General features: G+C 38.4%; 1 protein-coding gene across 1 annotated transcript in view; it reads right to left on the bottom strand.

The window, feature by feature from the left end:
• Positions 1-23,239, bottom strand: part of TCF12 (transcription factor 12) — a 100,489-nt gene that overhangs the window by 9,051 nt on the left and 68,199 nt on the right. Inside the window, exons 9-14 of the mRNA XM_025193907.1 lie at positions 16,260-16,333; positions 15,193-15,264; positions 14,211-14,417; positions 4,597-4,711; positions 2,226-2,397; positions 911-1,143 (exon numbers count right to left, since the gene is read on the bottom strand). Coding sequence (XP_025049692.1) covers positions 911-1,143; positions 2,226-2,397; positions 4,597-4,711; positions 14,211-14,417; positions 15,193-15,264; positions 16,260-16,333 — 873 coding nt within the window. The remainder of the gene's footprint in view (positions 1-910; positions 1,144-2,225; positions 2,398-4,596; positions 4,712-14,210; positions 14,418-15,192; positions 15,265-16,259; positions 16,334-23,239) is intronic.

The raw sequence follows: 23,239 nt of genomic DNA, 5'->3' as shown, positions 1-23,239 counted from the left end.
GGAAATAAAAGAAAAACAATATTTTTTTCCTCTATTTTTCCCCTTAAAGTCATCTCAGTCTACAAACAATTCCGTGCTTTCTCACCTCCCCTCCGAACCTGATATTGCCTTTTATGGAGAAGCACAAATTGTACACAGGAGGGAAAGAAAAGAAACAGGGGGATATAAACTGATGAGGGTAAGGATGGAATACTGGTAAAGCTGCTGGAATTGCCTGCTCTGCCATGGACATCCTGCATGACCTTGAGCACCCAGTCTCCTTCTTTGGGACCCCTGGAGGAAACCTTCCTGTCATGGATTCCACCAGATTACTTTTACTGTGCAATTTCTCTAACACCATCGACACCAATGTCGTGCTGGCCAGATGGACGTGAAATAATAAAAATACGGAAGCAATTATAAATATCTTTTAGGTTTTCTTGCTATAAGGAATGATAAACACTATTCAAATTTACTCTGCATAAAATAGTGTACTTTAAACTTAAGTAAATCTAAATCAAACTCACTTGCCTACCATTAACCACATACAATTATTCTTTAAGTTATAAACCTTTCCTTTTGGTAAAATTTGATCCTGGTAAGTGCACACCTGTTACAAGTCAGGATCTTTTTTTTTTTTCTTTCTAATAACCAATTCAGATGTCCAGCAGAAATGGCTAACTGCAACACAGAAAAGAGGATTAAAGAATCCTGCCCCTATTTTATTTTGAATACTTTCTTGCTTTTCTTAAGGAACATTAACATTTGTACATAAAGGCAAGTATGTTTTTAGCAAGCTGTCCATATGGTTAGTTGCCACATACATTAGAAGGAAAATATAAATATGGAACAAGATGGAAGCAGTAAAGGAAGCTACAAACCGTTACATGAAGCCACTTCACTATTTGTCAGAGAGTAGAAGCCCACTAACCTCTGACTTGTTGCTCTAGACTGAGGATGACTGCCACAGCTTGGTGAAGAATAAGCAATTTTGTCTGTGGTTTTTCACTCTTCAGGTGAAGTTGACACATACGGCCAAGTTCTTTGAATGCTTCATTAATATCTCGTACACGCAAGCGTTCTCTAGCATTATTTGCCATTCTCCTTTCTTTCTCCCTTTCTATCTTCTGCTCTGGGTTTAAATCTTCATCTTCATTAGTACTGCTGGAAGACAAGAGGGAAGATACGGGTACACTCAACATTTTCTGGAGGTCTAGGTGTATTTTAGGTCTGAACTTCACAAGTGTACGTGGCAAATGACAAACCTAAAATGTCCGTGCTGGATCAAAATTCCTCTGACTCATTTTAAACTGTTTCCCACTTCATATTAAAAGCATACAAGTGGCATGATCTAAAATATTAATGAAGAATATTCAAGTGACTAATTAATAAAAATACCTGGACATTTCTGGTGCCACTCTTATGAGCTATTACTTGACTGAAAAGATGTATTCAGTAACTTTTAGCTGTAGAATTTTCTTTGCATTAAGTAATATTTATATATACAGTGTCCGTTCACAAGTAGCTGTAATAAAAAATGCTGCCTTGCTAGCTGGCTGGCTGATACTCTATTGCATTCGGAGATTACGTATCATCTACTAGATTTTGTATCGTAACTGTATTAAAATTCACAAGTAGTATCTAACTTAAATTAAATTAATCATTTTGAGAAAAATATGTTTTTTTCCTGTTAAACCTGTTTGGGTAGATTCAGGGGGAAATTTGCAGCTAAGGATTTTCTTCTTACTCCACTCCAAACTGATGCTAAATAGCTATAGACACTCTGGACAGGATAATCATGAAATTCCAAAAAGAATACAAAATAAGAATTTAAAACCCTCTACTGTTTACTCTGTATGTTATTAAACTGAACACTTTAAGATTCCTCTATGTACAAATGCCAGTAATTGTTATAATGTGTGCTGCATGATATAGTGAATATTTTAGTCCAAACAGTTACACATTTCAGTCTTAGTCATTTTAAAAAGTCCTTTATCCAAACTTCTGATCAGTTCTTCATCTTGAGGTACAAACAACAGATAGGACAAGAGTTGTCATTTCTGAGTTAGTGTCTTTGAGTATTAACCCCTGGCTTGGGAGAAAAACCATAAAGATAGTTGATGTGAGAGAAAAAGGAAGTTTTGGAACTGAATTCAAAGGTATCAATGGTGAGGACATAATGCAACATAGTGTGAGCTGCAAACAGATGCATGTCAGATTTCTATGCTTATATGCTAATAGCATACCTTGTTCTTCCTCTAGATGAAACTTTGATATCCTTCTGGGAGGATTCATCATCTGACTTCATATCATCAGATGAGGGAGGTTCGTGTATATTTTCATCTTTCTCCTTATGTTCAGACTTAATTTCTGTTGGACCTATGGCCACAGACTGGCTCTGCAAACCACCTGATAATGCTATAAACAAACAGAGCTCAGTATAAATTAAAATCACAGCAAGCACTTCCTTATGCTTTAACATCTATTAGGAGCATCTCAAACAAATATTGGGTAACTTAGAAGCCAGAAATTAGCAGGAGGGAGGTGGTTACAATGGGAGTAGCAGCACACTGCAAATGTGGACATTATGGGCACTGACAGACATGGAAAAACCCCCAAAACCACACTCTACTGGAAGCAACCACACGTTGCTTTGACCCAGTTCCACAGCATCTGTACAGATCAGTGACTTCAGTGCTAATTTGATAATATAGCTGGTAAAAATAGATGGAAACATTTTGGAAGTTTAACAGGATTGTAACTGAATTTGACTCATTACTGGTTGTAACTGATTTGTCGGGCAAGCTACTACATAAATAACTTTCTCAGAGCAGAGAGGTGGTTAGCTGTGTTAGCCTGAAGTCAGGGAGAAGATAAAGCGGGGTGGAACTGTAGATATTAACTGATTCAGAGAGGCATAAGCTTTTGAGAGGCAAGTCTCTCTGAACCAGTTAGTCTCTAAGTCAGTAGTTTTCAACCTTTTTAGATTCAAGACACCCATTGGCTTTTAGCTTTCACTCATTTCTTGATTATGGAAAAACTGTAGAGCATTACCTGTTGCAAAGAACTCAGAATGACCACAACAGGTCAAAAACCTTTTGATACTCAGGATTCCTATTCAAAATCTCTGGGTTTATCTTGTGAATCGTGTATGTTTTTGCACAACCAACTGTGCTAAAGCAGTGCAGCAACCTTAAAGGGATCCCTAGGATGCTGCAGCACTTTTGTTGAGAATCATTACTCTAAGGTGCCACTCTACCCCACCTTCTGCCTAACTCTCTCTGAAGAGCTCTTGATTTCGTAATTCAGTCCCCAGTCCCTTGCTCCAATGTAGCCTACACTTGTTGACCTATGAAGCATGTTATAAGACTATTTAGTTATTCCTTAGGGAATTCCTAAGGGGTTATTCCTTAGTGATCTATGTGAGGACTGATGTCCATGGGTGGCTGGACATTTATTTCATTTTTCTTGTATTCTGTTGTTCAGCTGGAGGAGTGGTCAAGTTTGGCTAAGAAGCTTTAATCTGAGTTGTCTATCAGCTATATATTTAATTTGCGTGTGACAGGTCAGAGCTCTAAAGTTGCTCTTCTGAAAAAGGACATGACAAATTAGCCAACACAAACAACTCCTATATGATACCTAGGTTCATACGCCACACTGACATTATGGGAAGATGATTCGTATTTGGTTAGCAACCTTTCTGGGTTTGGATGAGCAGGGGAGAAAAGATAGACCTATGCTTCTCGCTAAGGAAAGAAGCAGCTGGGACTACACTACTCTGCTGAAAGCTAACACACGACTTGTACAGTAAAAGGTGAAAGTTGGCTGCAAATAAAAGTACTGTATTATATTTCAGGACAGTGATTTGGCATATGACTTGGAGGTTTGGTGAAAAGAAATATTATTAGCATGTAGGAAAGCCTGAGCTAGGATAAAGGCTACTAGCTCCCTGCAAAGGAAGTTGTGAAGCAAGAGAGCTGATGGTGGAACAATTATGGAACATATGCAGTTAGTGCTGTAGACTCCAAATCAGAACAAGTCACAGCACAGACAGTCTTTTAAGGAGGGCGAGATTGGATAACGATGGTGTTTTCAGGGAAGCGGCTAGGGAATACTGCACGCATTGAGTAAACCGTGAACTCTTAACTTTTCAAGCTAAGAATTTAGGGAGCCACTCCATGCTAGATTTTGGCTTTCCATATTTATTGGCCGCATACTGAACTACAGGTCTGCTTTGAGTTACACAGTTCGCATCTGTGAAAAGGCCACTCAACAGCGACCCTCCTAGCTGATTTTCCACTGGCACTCAAATACTGAAAAAGAAGTTCTGGTCAATTCAATGTAGTTGACAGAGTGGTAGCTGTGATGCGAGCTCTTGTGTGGAATTTGGATAGAAATAAGTAAGAAGTAAGAATACCCTTAGAATTCTTCAAGGAATATAAAGAAGTTGGCAAATATAGTAATTAACAATCTAAAGTAACAGAAACAAAGTCCTATGTCACATTGTTGCCTAAATCACCTACTCGTTCTTTTGCATACTGATTTAGTTCTACAGCCTTGATGACCTCTGAGTACAAAAATATCTTACTTTGCCACCGAGTTCTACAGGATAGTTACCTCTATAGCTTTCTTGTGTTTTATGATTTAGCTCTGTGCTCTGAGCAGACACTGTACTGGGCAGGACTGAATGATTGCTGTTGAGGCTGACACCTTCTTCCCGATGAGTTCCAACCTGAAGCAAAGAAAAGCAAATGTGCTCCTATCAAAGGTTCAAACCCAGGAAAAAGTTCACATTTGTAAGTTAATGCTAATCCCTGATGTAAGATACAAGCATGTTATTTCCCAGAGATGTAAAACTTTAAAAAAAACAAACCCCAAATAGTTTTCCTGTAGCCAAAAGTACTGAGAATTGAGATATGAACATACTCTACAAGACAGATTTTTCTGCATACAAAATATCTGTAAACTGAACAGGCCTTGACCTTGTAGAAAAAGTATTCAAAAAATGCCACTGTGCATGCTTCCAACACTCTTAGATACACTGATGGGACAACTCCTGTGAGTAAAGTTTAAGGGCATATATACATATACTGGGGGCTCCAAGAGCCACTCTAATTAAAGCACCTGGAGCATCTCATGTATCATGTCACCACACTTCAAAATGTCGTCAGGGCACTTTATCTAAAGCTCATTGAACAAGCATTAGGTAAAGCGCTTCTGTTGTCATTTGGAACAGCAGGGATGCTGACACGAGAAGCTGGAGGCTGCTGGAGCACGGTAATTGCCACACTCCAACAGACTCATTTAAATCAAGTCTGCTCTGATGTGCTGAAATTAATGTGTTGGAGCAGCCTCCCTGCTCACATATAGGCACCCTACATATTTAAAAGGCTGAGGACCCAAATTATAATACTGGTTCAGAGTAGGAAAGATACAGTTGAATTTTACCATTACACTGGGCCACACCATACTGGATAAAATTATTCAGCCCATACACTGACCAAAACTTGACTGTAACCATAGAATGACTTAGCAAATTTTTCAATGTCAAACTACAGAGGAGTCATTTTTTCCTCCTGATCCTCTGCCCTGAGGCATAAGATTTGATTTCCCTTGGATCTTCTTCAGCATGCAAAGCTGTGAACTTTAACACTCATAAAACTGTGTTCTTTAAAGGAAATCCTGCCAAATTAATGGTTCTGACCTCCTGTGGCATGAACACTGGGGGTTGTTTGTTTGTTTTACCATTTAGACCCTTCTTCTTTTATGAAATAGGATTAAAGAATATAGTCTGTTTTCACAATATCATTATTTTATACACTTCAGTAAGTAATTTTTCATTTCACTCCTTTTTAGGCTTAATAAAGCAATATCAGTCACACTACAGTTTGTTATCACACGAGAGAATCCCTGCTCCTCTGCCATTTTCGTTGTCCTGTGGGTATTTCCAATACATGCTCTTAACAAGAGGTGAATATACAAAAGTGAATATACTTCTAAATTGATATAAACATAAGAATGATTAGACTTAAAAACATTTTTTTTTTGTTTTTGCAGATTTTGCATGAACTTGAACTATTTATATTTAACATGCAGATAACACATGTGAACATACACACACACAGATTTAAGGCAAAATCTTTAGGAAAAGCCATGCAGTAGGACAATTCTATTCCTACAATTTAAATACTTTCTTTTGGAACAAGCTTTACAAAGAGGTATGAGAAATGCAGCTCTAGTTTAAAAACAATGAACCTCAAAACTGCTTCATTAAAGGTTCTGATTCCCAAATGTACAGAATATTTAGAAACATTTTATTTTAAAATATAACCAAAGCAATTCAAAGAACAGTTAAAAAAAACCAAAACAAAACAAACCCTAAGAGGAAAAATGAACAAGAATTCTGCTATTATTGTATGTTACAAAAATTGGCTACAGATGAAGCTTTTTATTGGAACAGTAGCAAACATGTCAACTAGAAGATTAAGCCTTTAATTAAATAGGTTTATTGCCTGGAGTTACACATGAGAACCACTGTTTTTCAATAAATCCTTCAATCCCAGTAAACTGCTGAGCTTTGAATCCCTCTTGAGTAATTAATGCAGCTTTTACCTTTCATGTCTTAGTATGGGTTTTACCCAGAGAGAGATAAATACCCTTATGCAAGTTTATCCTTTGTTTAATATACAGTTTCCTGTGAGCTAACACACAGGAACAAGAAAAGTATTTAAAAATAAATAAATAAATAAATTAATTAATTAATTAAAAAAATTTTGAAAGCTACTACCAGGCCATTCTGGTCTGTTTTTTTTATAGATTGGTTTGTATTCAACCATTCATCATACACTTCAGAACAGCCTAGTGCCATTTACGGTATATATATTTTTTCCTTTTGAATGTGATGGTGCTTATTTGTGAGGAAGTTCTCCTAGAGATCTCAGTTCTACTGAAACTGCAGCCACTGTGAACTTTGTGACGGTCTTCAGCAGTAGCAGACAGGCACAGGCCGTGGTATTTTAGCCTACAAAATAAACAATTCTCTTCACAATATTATAATATGAAACGCGCTGCTAAGATCAGGCTTTTTTAAAAATAAAAGCCTTTGCTGAATTTTGCCTTAGAGGCTCTGTGTTTGATTTGTTTCTCCTGGTTATGCTTAATCCTAACACATGAGGGTGCTTTTATTCAAGCTACAGGCTGCTGAAAGGCTTTAGGGGCAGGTTAGCTCTAAAGCCTATTTACAAAAAGCATCGCAAAAAAATTCTCCAAGCTGCATACAAACATAACCTAACAGCTGCCAGATTCTTGGCACCTCTAAAAATCAAGGGCTAATCTAAAGATGACAGACTGACAGATTAATTCTGACAGATTCAGAAAATAGATTGGAAATAAAAAGGGCTGAATTTAAGTCCATGTTCCAGTTCCTGGTAATGGATGCTCACAAATCCAACAAAAACAACTGAGGCTAACAAGGTTTACAGCAAAATATTTACTTATTTAAAATATTTTATATTACCAAACTGCCTCTCACATCAGCAATTCTGGTTTCAGCATGTGATGTCAACTTAATGTACCAACTGAATGAAAGCTAACATCTCTTTTTGTGAGAACTAACAATACATATCCAAGTAAAAGTTTACAGTAACCATGAAGGCAAATTAAATGTTAACTGCTCAAAAATAACAAACCTAAAAACATTTAGACCCAAAATAACAGATTAATTTTTCTAGCTGTACTTTAGTTCTTTCACTGCCTTCCTTTTAAGCATGAGTTATATAGACCCACAACCCATCACTGGAATTCTTATTTAAGGACTGATCCTAGAGTTCCTGAAAGGTGCTTACAGCCTTCAACTCCCACTGATACCAAGCCTCAAAAGAACAGGCTCTAGGGAGAAGTGAAAACCTTGCAGCACTTCTTAAAACTGATTCTTAACTCCAACAATTTAATCTCACTGGTGCTTTTAAATGTAGACTTTTAGAGACGGCTTCTTTTTAATGTAAATGAAAACTTGACATATTTTTAGTAATGAGCACTCCAAATGGAAATACCTTGTTAAGACTCTCCAGTCCCCCCAAGGCCCTCCAAAACTGTGTCAGTACATTCTTTGCATTGCAGCTATAAATATGCCCCTTACACAAATACATGTAAAATAACTATATCATCAGAAGCAAACCAAAAGCATCTGCTTTGCAGTAGAGTCATTTCCATTATTTACACATTTAGCAAAAAGGAAAAAACCCATCCTTTTATATCACGCAAGAGAAGAATGGGAATAGTTTGAAGCATGCAATCTGGAATATTTCAGCATAATGAAGTTAGCAGAACTCTCTTTGTAACTTGATTCCTTTCACAAATGTTCCTCTTATATTTCCTGGAAAATTTAAGTTTCACAGTCACCGCTGTCCTGTTTAACCCTTGCTCACCATACTCCTCTAGCTTTTACTTTAATCATTGTAACACATTAGAATGGGACCATCCACATGCACAACAGGTGTACACAGTTCTTTGTCTCAGTAGAGTGGCCAGATCAGTAGGGCCAGAGAGGATGGTGTTTTAATTGTTCAACTCATTAGCATACAGCTGACAGCCTGCTATTTGAGAGGGAAGGGCTGAAACTCATGCCATACTTGTCTAAATTTTAATAATTGTGAATCTTCACTTCAAAATAAAAGTCAGAATCCAACAAATGACATCAAGTTTTCCTCCTTCACTGCTATACTTTTGGTAGGCACCCACCAAGGGACTTATTTTCATTTCATCTGATTAATGGGTTTAGAGTTGACAATAGAAAAAAAATTAAATGTAATCAGCTGCTTCAAACTAAAAAGAATAAACTACCAGATTATAAATAAACCTGCATGTGAGTTGATGTGAACCAGATTTCTCTCTCACTGGTCAAACTGTAGTGTTTGGAATACTGATGTCAAATATCTAATTTTGACTCCAATCTCGATTAAGTCATTTTTGTATTCTTATTGAAAATAAGTGCTCTATTACTGTTAAGGGCTTTCCAATGTTGCCATTATAAATTATTAGAAATGTTACATTTTAAACAAAAATAAATTGTTCTAAGCTTCAGTTAAGAAGTTCATGTTTACCTGTAGACTCTCCAACTGATTTCAATGTATAAGAATGAAAAAAAGAGAAATTGACCAATCAAGGATACATTTTATGCTTGCAAAACTGAAAACATAGCTTCTGTTTTAGGAAAGGAGTTTGAGAAACAATCCACCTAAAATGAAATTGAAATATTTTTGTAATAAATTTTTAAATGGCATAGCTAAGAAGTTTGGGAAACACACAGCAAGCTTTTGTTACCGATACAAAGCATATATTTATACTATGCAGAAAAGCACAAAACAGGTTACAATTAAATGGGTGAGTAAAGGTTTTAAAAAAGATGGTCTTTAAAACATTTCAGAGAAAAAAACAATCATTATGGTTTACTGGGTGTTTATTTTTAAAATGTATTTAAACAGAGGCAGATATGGATAATCCACTCAAAATGTGTATGTAATAATGACTTCTTAATCTGAAGTTTCCTGTAGCCAAATTAAAAAAAAAATTGCTGACTGATTTGGATTATTCAGGTATGACTTAAAAATTTACATGGCAGATGGTAGTAATCCTGAGGAGCCACAGAAAAGGTGGTTTCCACAGATTATTTTTATATATGTATAATTAAAAATAGATGAAATACTGAAAGAACTATATTATTGTAAGTAGGGAAGTTTTTAGAGTGGCCCATAGATAAATGAATACCCGTCTACAGTAAAAGCTCTGTTATCCGGCATCCATGGGGAATGGGGGGTGCTGATTAATCAAATATGCTAGTTATCTGAGAGTTATATGCATCTCCAGCCTGGCAGGTTGGAGGCGTCTGCCTGTTCAGGCCGCTGCCCCTCCCCACTACATCCAGTGCGCCAGGGCTTTCACTCCCTGGCGTCAGGGTGCCGGGGAACAGGGAAGGGCAGGCTGCTTTGCCCCAAGCCATGGTCCATGAGAAAGAAGTGGGACTTGGCTTGTGGTGGCGAAACCGGAAGTGCCATGGTGGGACAGATGCCGGTTAATCAAGCATTCCGGATGGTAAAGTGCCGGATAACATAGCTTTTACTGTACTATAAAGAGCATTCACAGTATTTTTGTTTATCATGCTGTAGCCTGAATATTAAATTAAATATAAAATTAAAATATTAACTTCAAACCTTTGAGGGTAACACTGATGAGCTCAGAAACTGAGAATTAGTATTTGTCTATGTAGGCCATAGAGCTGAGTTTGACAGCACACTTAAACATTAGTTTGACTAGGCAATATGGGTTTTAAATCACAGTAGAAACCTAGGCAACATGGGTTTTTAAATCGCACTAGCCATCCAGATTTTCCATAGCCGAGTTTTACTGAAAGAGCCTAGGAATCAAGATCGTACACTTAACTGCAACCGTGCAAGTTCTTCCATGTGGGTACGTTTTTACAGAGCCGCACTGACAGCAAGGGAACTTTGTGCAGACATGGGGTTTGGTCCTGGCAGAGCAACTTGCAGGACTATCACCTTAAATTGTCGTTTTGTGCCTACCTATTGCAGGAGATACAGCACACCCTATAAAAATCACCCAACTCTTCTCAGATTCCTATTGTACCTGGGAACAACAGTGAGCTGAGGATTTAGTTTCATTCTTAACTGAGGATTTCTGGCTTTTATCAGTTCATGCTGTGCCCTTACCATTGTATTACAGTGATAATAAATAGAAAACAGCTTGAATAAGAATAGACAAAGTATTTCTTCCTTTTTACTTTTAAGCATTATATAAAATAAAATACAACTGACTTCAAAGACAACATAGCAAACATTTGATAATGCTGAGATATTAGAACATTTCCCTGAATAAAGACCAGGGTAAGTGTTATGGACAACATGGCAAAAAAGAAAACAAGGATGTTCAGAGTGAGCAGGAAATGAAGTCAACTGAAGTTTTAAAATAATCTGGCTCAAAAATTAAGCACATGTTAAACTAAAACCATGTCTGGTTACACTAATCACATAAAAAGGAGTTAAATTACTCATTTCCTAGCTTCTTCTGCCAAGATCATCTTCTTCTGGGGAAATTTAATTTATTTTTTTTAAGCTGAAATACTAAAATGTCTTGTATTAAGATTTTTCAGAAGATGAAATTTCATTGACTGCTAAATCTTGATGAATACAATTCCTTGGCAAAACCCTCCCTCATATTCAATAACAAAAACAGTGAAAACTCAAAACCTTATCAATGTTGAGTTCTTCTATTAACACATGCATTTTTTAGGTGATAGACTATTTTTTCATTAACACAAATGGAGGATTTCTTCAAAACCTAATGCAAAAGAATATTTAGTTTCCAAACTAAGGCACATCTCTTAAAACCCACTGTGCATGTCAAATAAAGCCCTTTCTCTGATTAGCCTTCTTTCTCCCAAGTGCTCATGTATAACTACGATTTTAAGAAAAATGAATGGTAAAATCAAGAAAACTTTTCAAATGAACTGGGTGTGTGGTCTTTCTACGTACAGTTTACAGGTAGGGGCCTACTTAAATTTGTGGTTTCAAGATTGCCTGTAAAATCCACAAAATCAACAACAACAAAAACTTAATAAAAATAAAAATGCTGGCTCTCCTGTGGGAGCCAGTGGTCCTCACTGTCTGGAGGTGAAGGTGCTGGCTGGCGGGGAGGCATGAAGGGCAGCAAACAAAATGGCTGCTGTCCTCTTGTCCCTCCTTCCCCTCTACCAATCAGGGCCAAAGGGCTGCATGAAGGGCAGCCAGCAATCAAGATGGTGGCCACCTCCTCATCCTCACAGGGCTTCAATACAGAGGGGCGAGGCCTTTCCACCAATCAGCACTGAGGGACAGAATGAGAACTTTATGCCACAATCAACCCACAAAAATTGGTAAGACCCCTACTTATGGGACATGGCTATAATGCAACTGCTAATAACGAATCAAGCATGGGAGGACTAGATTTCCATTATTCAGATGTGTAAGGTCTCCTGGTCACTCAATGAGTTAATTTGAGTCCAAATGAGGTTTAAAAGACACTCTCCAAGCAACTGGACTGGGCCATAATGAGCCATGTTCTGGTCTCTGTTGAAGTCAACTAGGTCACACTGATGCAAAAAGGAGTAAGATTTAGCCTGGGAATTTTTTCACTTTACTCACTTTTCAAGCTGATTTAAAAGCCGAGATAGAGTGCTTTGAAAGGATTTCATTTCGTGTGCTCAGTCAGCATAAAAATGAAAGCAAATGATTAACTTTTTTGTTTTTCTACTGTAAGTCTGACTTCTTTTCTGATAGGTCAAGACCATCCTTAGCAACTCTCAATCAAAAGTAAGAGCCCAGTGCAGTATTACAGACTTTGTCTACAAATCACCACGCAGCTACGTTTGTACTCAGCTCCCCGATTTAATGGAATGTAAACAGTTCCGATACCAAACAGGGCCAGGTTTTGCTGTCAGCTGCACTAGATTTACAGAAGAGGAACCAAAAGCAACACCTGAAATCAGTTATTTGACTCCTCCTCTCTTTTCTACTCATCTCCTTTTCTTCACAAAGTGGTTATTTTCTTATCACTTTGCAGGTAAAGAAACCTCTATACGAAAACACAGAACCAAGTGGCACTTCAAAGGGTATGCTGATAGTATGGCCATCTCTAAGATGGCTGATAAATTTCTAAGATTTCCCCTGTCACAGCTTAGTTACAAATTAGAGATACACGGGGAAAGGAAGATACATGAATCACCTGAGTTCAGAGTAAGGAGAAAGAATAAGAGAAAGTTCCATGCGTCTGATCAGGAACAAATCTAATTTGCTAAAACAAATTTTGTCACTGCAGTTTTAGGCACTCAGTTTACTGACCTAGAAGAGAAAGTCTTCCACTGTTCAGTCTCTTTACTAGAATACTATAATGTTATCCTTTTGAGCGTTCCTTCAGTTCAGTTGGACAACAACAGAGTGAATTCTAATTTCAAGGCATTATACATAACCTGTTCCATTACTAAAAACCTATTGTGAAATTATATGAAAGCTTCCAATTGGGTATACTGATGAAAAAAGCCTGCTTATAGGAAACTAACAAGTCCCTTTTGATGTTTACTACAGTGGCTCTGAAATCAATATAAATGGATGTCTGACGTGTGAATGGGAAAACCTGGAACTAATTCAGTTTTATAGAATACAAGCCCTTCAGCAATTGGGGTATCTAATTATTTTGATGATAGGTGAAATTTTGCCTTGATCACACAGTATCCAGCTGTGATTCTGTTTTATAAGAGAAAATTTAACAGCATGTAACTGGTCTTTAAAATTATGCTGTAAACATGCAAACACATGGCACCACTAAAATAAGTATGTTTTTAAAAGCCTTATCCTTTAAGCATTTGGACAGGGGGTAGAGGACAGGAGGGAAAAGGGGAGAGAAGCAGTGCTGTGAATGGATTTAATTTACTATATAATGCTTTCAACATATATTGTTGATCTATGAAACTCTTAATCCTATTTTTTTCTGAATAGTTCACATGTTTAAAGAACCCAAATAAAATGGATTGAGTTATTTCACTCTTCTTGGGGATTAATCTAAAAATTGTTTCCTCCTCATTGTTACATATACTACAGCTGTGCTCAAACCCCTTTTTCATTTGGAAAAAAAGTTTAAATTTTGAGCCTGCACACCCTATGGTTCCACATTCCAACAGCTTCCTTCCAGTCTTCTGCCAGCATCTGCTATTGAAAACTAGCTCCAATTTACAATAAACAGCTTTTCCAGACCAGAACACTTGAAATTCAGTCCTTCTTGACTGCTTTTCCCATTCAATCTCCCTATTCAGTATTTCAAGGAGAAAACTGTTCTGCCAATTATTACACATCTGGAAAAAATGCATGTATAAGCTCAAATGGTCTCAGCAGAAAGTCTCAGCTTTCTGCATATGGTCACAGCAGGATTTTATGGGCCACTGACCAGGCCAAAGTCTAGGTTTTTCCCTGTCTTTTCTCCCTGCCACCCAAAAATATTCCTTCTAATTGGAAACTAGCAGCAGGTGCAGTTGTCTGCCATCTCTTTCTCCACTGTGCATCTTTAATATTTGATTCTTGATAAGTATCACTGAGAATGTGCATTACATTTTTAGGCTCTACTTTTATTTAAAGAGAATGGAAGTTAACATTGGTAATAATTTATTAATATCTATTAAAAATTGTTACCATTGATGCTTGTCGATTAGTTGTTACAAGACTAGGTGCTCCATAATTTGAGTTTAGGCTTCCAATTGGCCCATTATGGGATGGTCCCAATAAACTATGTATATCACTGTGGCCACCTGATAAGCTTGTTGAAGGCCCAACAGCATGATTTCGTAGGACATGGATGGCATCATCAAGTCTGTCCAAACGATCCTCCATTCGAGACTGCTGTTGGGATTTAAGATGAGAACTAAATGTCATTTATTGTATACATCTGCTTAATTCATTATATTGTAACAGTTTATACTTTGGGAGACATGAAAGACAGCAAACAAGATGCAATACTGAAAAGGCTTCAAAAGCACCTACCAGCACTACAAACAAACAGGAAAAAAGAAAGTATTTGGAGACATGAAATGAAAGCTATCTTAGAAACAAAGAGATGGCAGCTTCTTAAAATAAAACTCACTAAAAGGTTAATGCTATTTAGCATCTATTATACAGCATGAGCATAACAGAACAGAATGACAACAACAAAAGAGTATCAAAAGTAAGTCTCCTAATATAGGACGAGAAAGAAAGATTGTAAAAATCTCACTATTTTGGTAACAATTCTTGATGAAAATTCAAAGGTACTGCCTATTTTGAGGACATATACGACTGGACAAGTTTTATTCCAAGTGATCATTTTCCAAATCATGCTCTATATTCAAGTTATGAATTTATTACACATTTTATAATTAACTGTATCAATGTAGATGGGAACATTTTCCCGAATAAATGCATGAATTGTGTGCATTGCAACAAAATAGTTCTCTATGTCTGTGTTTATTGTTTCTTTACAAAGTAAAGATTATTCTTATGTTGCAGTTCTAGAAACTGAAATGGCAAAATAATGGAAGCAGAAGTCTGGTCACACTGTACTAACTTACATTTTTCATAGGGAACGTGTAAGTAGAATTAACTGAAACATAAAAAGGCACCATCTAAAGAGAAATAGTACCTCACAGACATCCTTTAAGAAGGACATTGCATCTTGCAAATGCTCGTGAAGTTGCTGCTCAACTCGATTTTTCTGGCAAAGTCAAGACAGAACAGGAAGCAAAGCACAGGTTAAGATTAATTCAAAAAGGAGGTGAGGAAACAGCTGATGTGCATGTCAGCATAAAATGTTAGTCAAGTTAATGCCACAGAGATCTGATTATATTAAGGTAAGAGAAGGCTAATGCTTAACACTGCAGTTATAATGTTAGCATTCTAAAGTGCATAATATTGATTATATTTAATTGCAAAATGTGTGAAGAAAGGGAACTTGATTTCTCTTCTATTTATTTACATTAGTCACAGAAAAGGAAATTAAATCTTTGGAAGCTAGATAATCTTTGAGTATTAACAAACAACCAGAGCCTTCCTCTGTATTCCTTTAATTATTTCCACCCCCTTTTCCCTTCCTTATGCTATATCAGAAATTCAAGCACTGGAAAAAACAGAAAATAAAACCCTCTTCAAAATTTCAGTACCATTACAAAATTTCCCAATACTCTAGTTTTGGGGGTTTTTTCCTATGTGGCTTTTTCCTTATAAAGCCTACTCTTTTAGGAAGAATGAAGTAATTCTAACATTCCCCAACAATGGATGTAAACAGAATAATAAACTATTAAAATTTACAATTTTAATGCTTTAATGACAATGTAATGGCAAAAAGCCCACAGGATTACCACATAAGAAAACAAAAAGAGTACAAAGTAAATGCAAAGCATGAAATCTTTATCTTTTCTTCAGAGTGAACTTTAGATAAGAATTAGCTATGGGTTTGTGAAAAGGTACCAGAATCTCATAAAAGTATTTTAGCACCAGCTGTTTAGCATAGAAGCCTGATGCCCAAAGAACAGATGGTGAAAGACACACCCTGCATGTCTTATATTGTTCAACTGAACCAGATCATTTGCTAACAAAGAATTCATTTGTAATGCTATCCTACTGTTTTCTTTAATGATATGCAGGATTTATACAAAAATGAACTTCCACCTCTTATCTAGAAAGGAATACGTAGTTTTAAACAATTCTTACCAAGGAGTGTAGAGAGTTTTCATAGTTTGGAGATGAAGGGGCTTGTCCTCCAGTCCTAGACCACTGACTGGCACCTGTCAAAGTTGTCTAGGTTAACTCACAGATTTATGCAGCAAAAGCGAGCAGAAAAAATGCATTCTGAAGAGAGTGAACTCCAATGGAATTTGTATATAAATTGGATAAGTCAAGAACCACAAAACAGATCAAGTTCTTTCATTGTTTTCCGCAACTGACAATTTCTAGAAACTAGCACGGGCAAGTTTAAGTGTTTGTCATCAACGAAACAGGTGATGAGAGCTCCTAGCTACTGTACCAGATTTTTTTGGAAATTAGAAAATAAAACAATAGTGGACTAGTGAGCTGTGTTATGCCTGTGAAGTGTCTGCCCTTTCTCATTATCAGTATGATAAAATATTCCTGATTATAATCAGACTTGATGAATATAAAACAAAACACATGCCTTCTAAGCACTTGATTTATTTTTACTAATTTATTATTAAAAATCAAGTGGAGACTGAACTAAAGATACGCAACTACTTTGGATATAATTTTGCCATAACATCTTCCAATTAAATTAAAGGCTTACAACTGGAGTTGAAGGCTTTGTTTACTTTTACTTTAAATTAGGTTTGTTTTCATTTATTCCGACGCAAATCTGTCTTTACACATTATGCATATCACATATAGGAAGGTAAAGATAAATATAAGAATATGAGCCATCTGTTATCTTAGATATATTTAAGGTAAATTAGAACACATTACATTTCAGCTGAAGAAACACAGTTCTTTGGCTATGTAACACATTAGCAATTATAGTCACATTATAGATATCCTCATGGCCATGTAAAATTTAGGAATAATTAGATATGAACTGCAATAACTGAAAAAAGACCTTCTAAACAAAAGCTGCTAGTGCAACATACATTTTTCTCACCAATAATGCATCTTTTATAAAGATGCTACATGAATTTCTATGTCCATTAAAGACAGCTTCCTTTCAGCCACACAAATGTAATAATAAAGCAATTACATTAATAAATTATGGACACACAATCCAAAACAGCTCATTAAAGAAAAAGCCTGTGGGCTTGTTTCTTCAGTAAGAGCCAGAGCTCTAGGTCTAGAAAACTGGGAAGAAGTTTAATATTATTATAGTTCCTTTGTTCAGTGAGCTGCAAATGGTTTCGCTCTCAAACATGAGTTTCATTAGGAAGGACTGTACCCTCTGCAACTGCAAAAGCAGCTCAGATATCTCCTTTCAGAGTTTAAGTTCTTTAAAAAAAAGAAAGTTCTCTGATTTCATCCAACCAGAGATCAGCCATGGTTGCACTAGGATTTTCCCCTCAAAATAAATAATTGGTATCAGAGGGCTAGAGTGGAACCACCAATTTTCACCTTGCACAAATATTCTTGGTCTCAAATGTATAATCTCCTCAGCGTTACCTCTCATTTCCTTTGCTTGGGAACAACACTCACTGTCCAATTCACTCATACAAAAAAACTGTTGAAACTTTTTTTTAAAACATATATACATGCAATATTTAGGCTCAAGCTGAAGAATCAAATCAATGCCAGGTCAAAATAGCATTTAGGAGATAGCACCGTCTGACAGACAACGCTAGTTCCATCTTCTCAGCTACTGATGGCTGGGAATGGTAGGTTACTTCTGAAAATAAAATGCAATCTAAATATTAGGCAGAAGGGAAACTGAATGCTTCAGGAAGGAAAGCGGCCTACTTCTCTCCTCAGAATGTGAATATAAGCCTGAGCATATTCATCTAGTGTTCAATGTGCTTTTTCATTTTAGACAGAGGTGTTATTCACTGTAACAAAAGCCCAAGGCAAAACTATTTGGCTAGGACCCCCAACAACAACAAAAAACAACCTAGTGCAACCTGCAGTTGTTAATCACACCTTTAGCAATGCTGGTGCTCTTTTTAATATTGCTGGTGGATTTTGTTTCCATGGTTGTGCAGGTTGCCAGATGGCACTGATTTCCTGCTTGCCTCCCTCCACTCCCTCTCACAGAAGTTTGTGCATGAAATCTACCAATTATGTTAAAAAGCATCCTGGCACTCCTAACCCTGCAATTAACAACTGCAGCTTTTAGGGCAGCACCAGCATAGCAGCAGGAAAAAACAAATAAGTCAGGCAAGTGTTAGGATTTACAGGGGTCACATATAGCAATCTCCATGCTATTGATGTCCTTACGCTTCCAGCCCAACCCCCACAACTCCCTGCCTTCCCATCAGACGTATATTAAGAGTCAGCAATGGGCTGCTTTTGCAGAGCGAGCTCTTCTGAATACCTCCAGTGACACAAGAATTCCCAAGAAATCAAACGTTTAATTACAGAAACATGAGCATTTCTAGCTTTATATATGTCTGTATGTTCACTGAAACCACACAAACCAGTTATGCTTTTCTGTGACCAAGGCCCATTTTAGGCAAGGGAAGGTGTAATAGTCGATCCCAATGTAACTTATACTCACAAGTCTATTATTAGTCTCACAATATTTAGTAATGTTCTTAAAGCCCCACCTTACGGAGTGATATTATAATAGAGTCATAAAATAAAAAGGTTGTAAGTGACCTCAGAGATCATCTAGTCTAATGGGGGCTAACCCTTTAAGCAGGCATGCCACAAATTGCCCCCACACCCACTCTGAGTGTCACCCCAATTCCCTTCCTCTTTCTCCTTCCTGACCTGTCCTCCCTTACCCAATACACTGCTCTGTTTTCTGCTTCCTGCCCTATCCACTGCTGTTGTCTGTCCCCTCCCTGATCTGCCATGTGTCATACACAGAGGCTGTCTGTGCCACTTGGGGCATGCATGCCACAAACCGGACACCCCAGATCTAATCCAACCCTATGTACAAATGCAGGATGCCCTATTCCTATACTATAGCAGACAAAAGTCTATCCAGCCTCTTCTTGCAAACCATCCGTGAAGCTTTCATTTTAAAGAATGACCACTTTTAGTTATCATTGCTGCAAAGAAAAGCCTTGTAATTGTAAAGCCTCAAAACTCAAATATTAATAAGAATAACCCTACATTATTATTAGTTTGAATATTATATTCAAATGTTATATTATTATTATTTTGAATACTCTCATGAGTTTCGAGATTCACATCTCAAGTCTCATGATTTTCGCATGCCCAATGTGGTCAATGTGATACTTGCAATCCTTACTTTACAATTAAAACTGAATAGGCATGAATTACCCACTAAAAGATTAGATGCATCAGCAACCATTTCATGTTAGGATAAACTGAGGTTTTTTGCCCTATTTTAAAAAGTGTTTTTTATTATATTCTTTGTCCAGTGATTACAAAAAATTCTAAGTACTTTACTATTCTGAAAAGTTACTTTCATTTTTATTTTGTTATGCTGTATTTTTTTTAACATGTATGTAATTAACAGTGATGGGGGGCAACAAGGTAAAGATAGCCTCCAAGAATATTAATAATAATAAATGTAGAAGTAACAACCAGGCATTTTGCTTCACTGTGTGATCAGTGACACAGCTGGAAATAAGCCTAGAAGTCCCGATTCCTACATGAAGGTAATTAACCACTGGAACCACTCACTAAGAGTTATAGTGGATTCTGCATCATTGACATTTTTAAAATTAAGATGGGAAGTTTTTCTAAAATATATTCAGGGGTCTTCCCTAAAGAGGATTCCAGCGCTATTTGGTGGAGCCTACTAGGTTCTTACTAGGGCTGTGCAAAATTTCAGCGGCCGTTTCGTTTTGGAGGTGTTTCAGCCCATTTCGGTGCCTGAAACACCTAACCCAAAATGAAACAGAAGGCTCCAAAACATCTTTGAAACGAAACAAAACCATCCAAAACATTTCGGAAATGTTTCAGATGCTTCAGAATGTTTCAGAGGCGCCCCCTGGGAATAGTCCGACAAAGCCCCGCAGCCCTCCTTTTAAAGTGATGGGAGGCTATGGAGGTGTTTCAGCCCATTTCGGTGCCTGAAACACCTAACCCAAAATGAAACAGAAGGCTCCAAAACATCTTTGAAACGAAACAAAACCATCCAAAACATTTCGGAAATGTTTCAGATGCTTCAGAATGTTTCAGAGGCGCCCCCTGGGAATAGTCCGACAAAGCCCCGCAGCCCTCCTTTTAAAGTGATGGGAGGCTAGGGCCGGGCATACTTCCATCTAATGTATACAAGACCTACAGCTTGATTTCAAAATGAATAAAAGTTATTTCATTCTCGAGCAGTAAAAAGATCCGTAAGTGTTTAATTTGGTTATTATGCAGCTTTGCAATAACCCACTACATTAACAGTAGGACAAAAAAAAAAAAAAAAAAAAAAAACAAACCTATACTCACTGGCTGCAGCTGAAGTGATCAGGGCCTCTGGGGGCACAGGGCAGAGCCCCCCGCCCCCCACAGCACGGGGCAGTGGGAGGGCAGTGGAGATCGCCGCCCCTCACCTGGCAGCCATGTGGCAGCTGCCCCATGGTGCAAGTGCAGCGTGCCTTGGCAGACCACTGTGCACTGTCTGGGACCTGGGGACGCTGGGGCTGAGTGGTGCCGGCCTTCGGCTGACCAGTGGAGCTGCCCCAGCTCCCAGACAGTGCATGGTGCCCTGTTGAGCTGCGCTGCATCCGCACAATGCAAGAACTGCCATGCAAGTGCCAAGTGGGGGGGCAATCCCTGCTGCTCCCCACTGCCCTGTCCTGTGTGGGGGAGCTCTGCCACAAGCCCCCAGAGGCCCTGATCACTGCTGCTGCAGCCAGTGAGTGTGAGGCTTTTTATTTATTTATTTTTAAGTGCCAGGAGGCTGGGGCTGGGCAGGGCAGCCATGGGGGTTTCTCCTGCAGTTCCTCCAGCTGTGCCTGCCTTTCCCCAGGCAGGGAGAGCTGTGGGAGAAGCCCCCATGGCTCCTCTGCTTGGCTCCATCCCCAACTTGCCCCAGCCTTCCAGCACTTAAAAAAGCCCTGCACTCACCGGTTGCAGCAGCAGCAATCAGGGCCTCTGCGGGCTCATGCCAGAGCCACCCTGTGCAGCGTGGGGGGCAGCGGGGATCGTACCCCCACCCTGCTTCGCACCCACGTGGCAGCTGTTACATCGCACAGGCGCAGCGCGCCTTGGCAGGGCACCATGTGCTGTCCCGGAGGTGGGACAGCTCCAGCAGTCAGCCAGAGTCTGGCACCACTCAGCCCCAGTGGCCTCAGCTCCCAGACAGCACGTGGAGCCCTGCCAAGCCATGCTGCACCAGCACCACAGGGTAGCTGCTGGGCAGGTACCAGGTGGGGCAGGGGTGATCCCTGCTGCCCGCCCCCCCTGCCCTGCGCTGTGCAGGGGGGTTGTCCCACAAGCCCTCAAAGACTCTGATCACCACTGCTGCAGCCAGTGAGTGCGTGGCTCTGTTTTTTTTTTTTTTTTAAGTGCTGGGAGGCTGGGGCTGGGGCCAGGCAGGGCAGCCATGGGAGCTTCTCCCATGGTTTCCCCTGCCGGGGCAGAGGCAGGCACTGCCGGAGGAGCCACAGGAGAACCTGCAGCCACCCAGCTGTGCCTGCCTCTCACTGGCCAATCCGACTTTCCGAATCAGTGTCAAAAACAGATTCAGCCAAATTGAAATGGAAAAGTGATCCGAAACACCGTAACAAATCACTGTCCTCCAAAATGGCTGAATCTGAGACAAAATATAGCCTTTTCACACAGCCCTAGGTCTTACCAATTAGAACCTAGAAGCAAGGATGGAATCACACTGGACTGGTTCTGAGCGCTGCAATTCTTGGAAGTTCTAGGAAACAAGGGCAGAGGTGGAGAGGACAGTCAAAACTGCAGTGATCTTAAGCCCTTTCTGACAAAGGTGAAAATCAGAACTATCCTATGTGCATGCTAAAAGTATGTCCATGGTATTCATAAAGGTGATAAGGAATAATTCTTGAATAAGGATCACAATCAGGACCTTTTTCACTGTCACTTCTTTGAAACATTGAAGCTTTTTTCCTCCACCCAAAAAGCTCCTTTCAATTTTTGCTTTGTATTATAAGAAAAAATAATCACTACATAAATCCATATGGTCTGACCTGCCATCTCAGCAGAACAAGGATGTACAAGACATTTTTCTTCAGCTGTAGCCACTGAATCAAAGAAACCCATTAATCCCTTCATTACACAATTCAACATGAATTTTTCAATTATTACAGAAAAAATGCCAAAAGCATCTGTTCAGGTATGTCATGTCAGTCCAGAGCTATTCATTAATCAGTTAGACCAATGGAAAACTAGCAGAGCCCTCACCAAGTATGGCCAAACTAGATAAGAGTTTATTGGGTGACACTTTTTTTTTTTTTTTTTAAATGCAAGTAGCTTTTACTCATTTACACACAGATTCCAGGCTACTTCAAGATGCATACACACTGCATCTTATACTAAAGTAATTTTATGTAGTAAAACGCTTTTCTAGGACAGTCAACAACAAGAAGTCTATGTGGATTCATTAGATAAATAACGGGAAATAATTATGTCAATAATTTAACACAAATTATACTATGGGAGATTACAGGGTTAATGTTACATCATCTTGCCTGTAATTCCAGTTCTTTGTTAAACAACAAATTTAAGTCAATGGGGCTTTCACAGTCCTCTCTATGTAGAGAACAGCTGTTCAACTTTTACTAGACAGCTGAGGCCACAATGTCTGTGAAAGCAGCAGCACCCACTAATAGCCCCAAGCAGCTGCCCATAGTTCATTTCCACACTGGAATGCTTCTTACCAAATTCACACTACTAACATACAAAGCACAGGTGACAGAAACGACTGTAATTAGAAAGCTTATTTTGAAAAATGCCAGAAAACTTTTTCCCTACAATATGAAAATGTTCATGGGAAATATGTATGAAAAGCTGCCTTGTCCAAAAATTAAAAGACTTCACAGGCTTCACAGGAGATTTTCACTGCAGAGAAAAAATATCTGCTATTTTTATTGCAGAAAATTGCTTTGCTA

Source organism: Alligator sinensis, unplaced genomic scaffold (genome assembly GCF_000455745.1).
Source record: "Alligator sinensis unplaced genomic scaffold, ASM45574v1 scaffold662_1, whole genome shotgun sequence".
Classification (NCBI taxonomy): Eukaryota; Metazoa; Chordata; order Crocodylia; family Alligatoridae; genus Alligator; species Alligator sinensis.
Note: the sequence above shows the minus strand (reverse complement) of the source record. Positions and strands in the feature narration are given on the sequence as shown.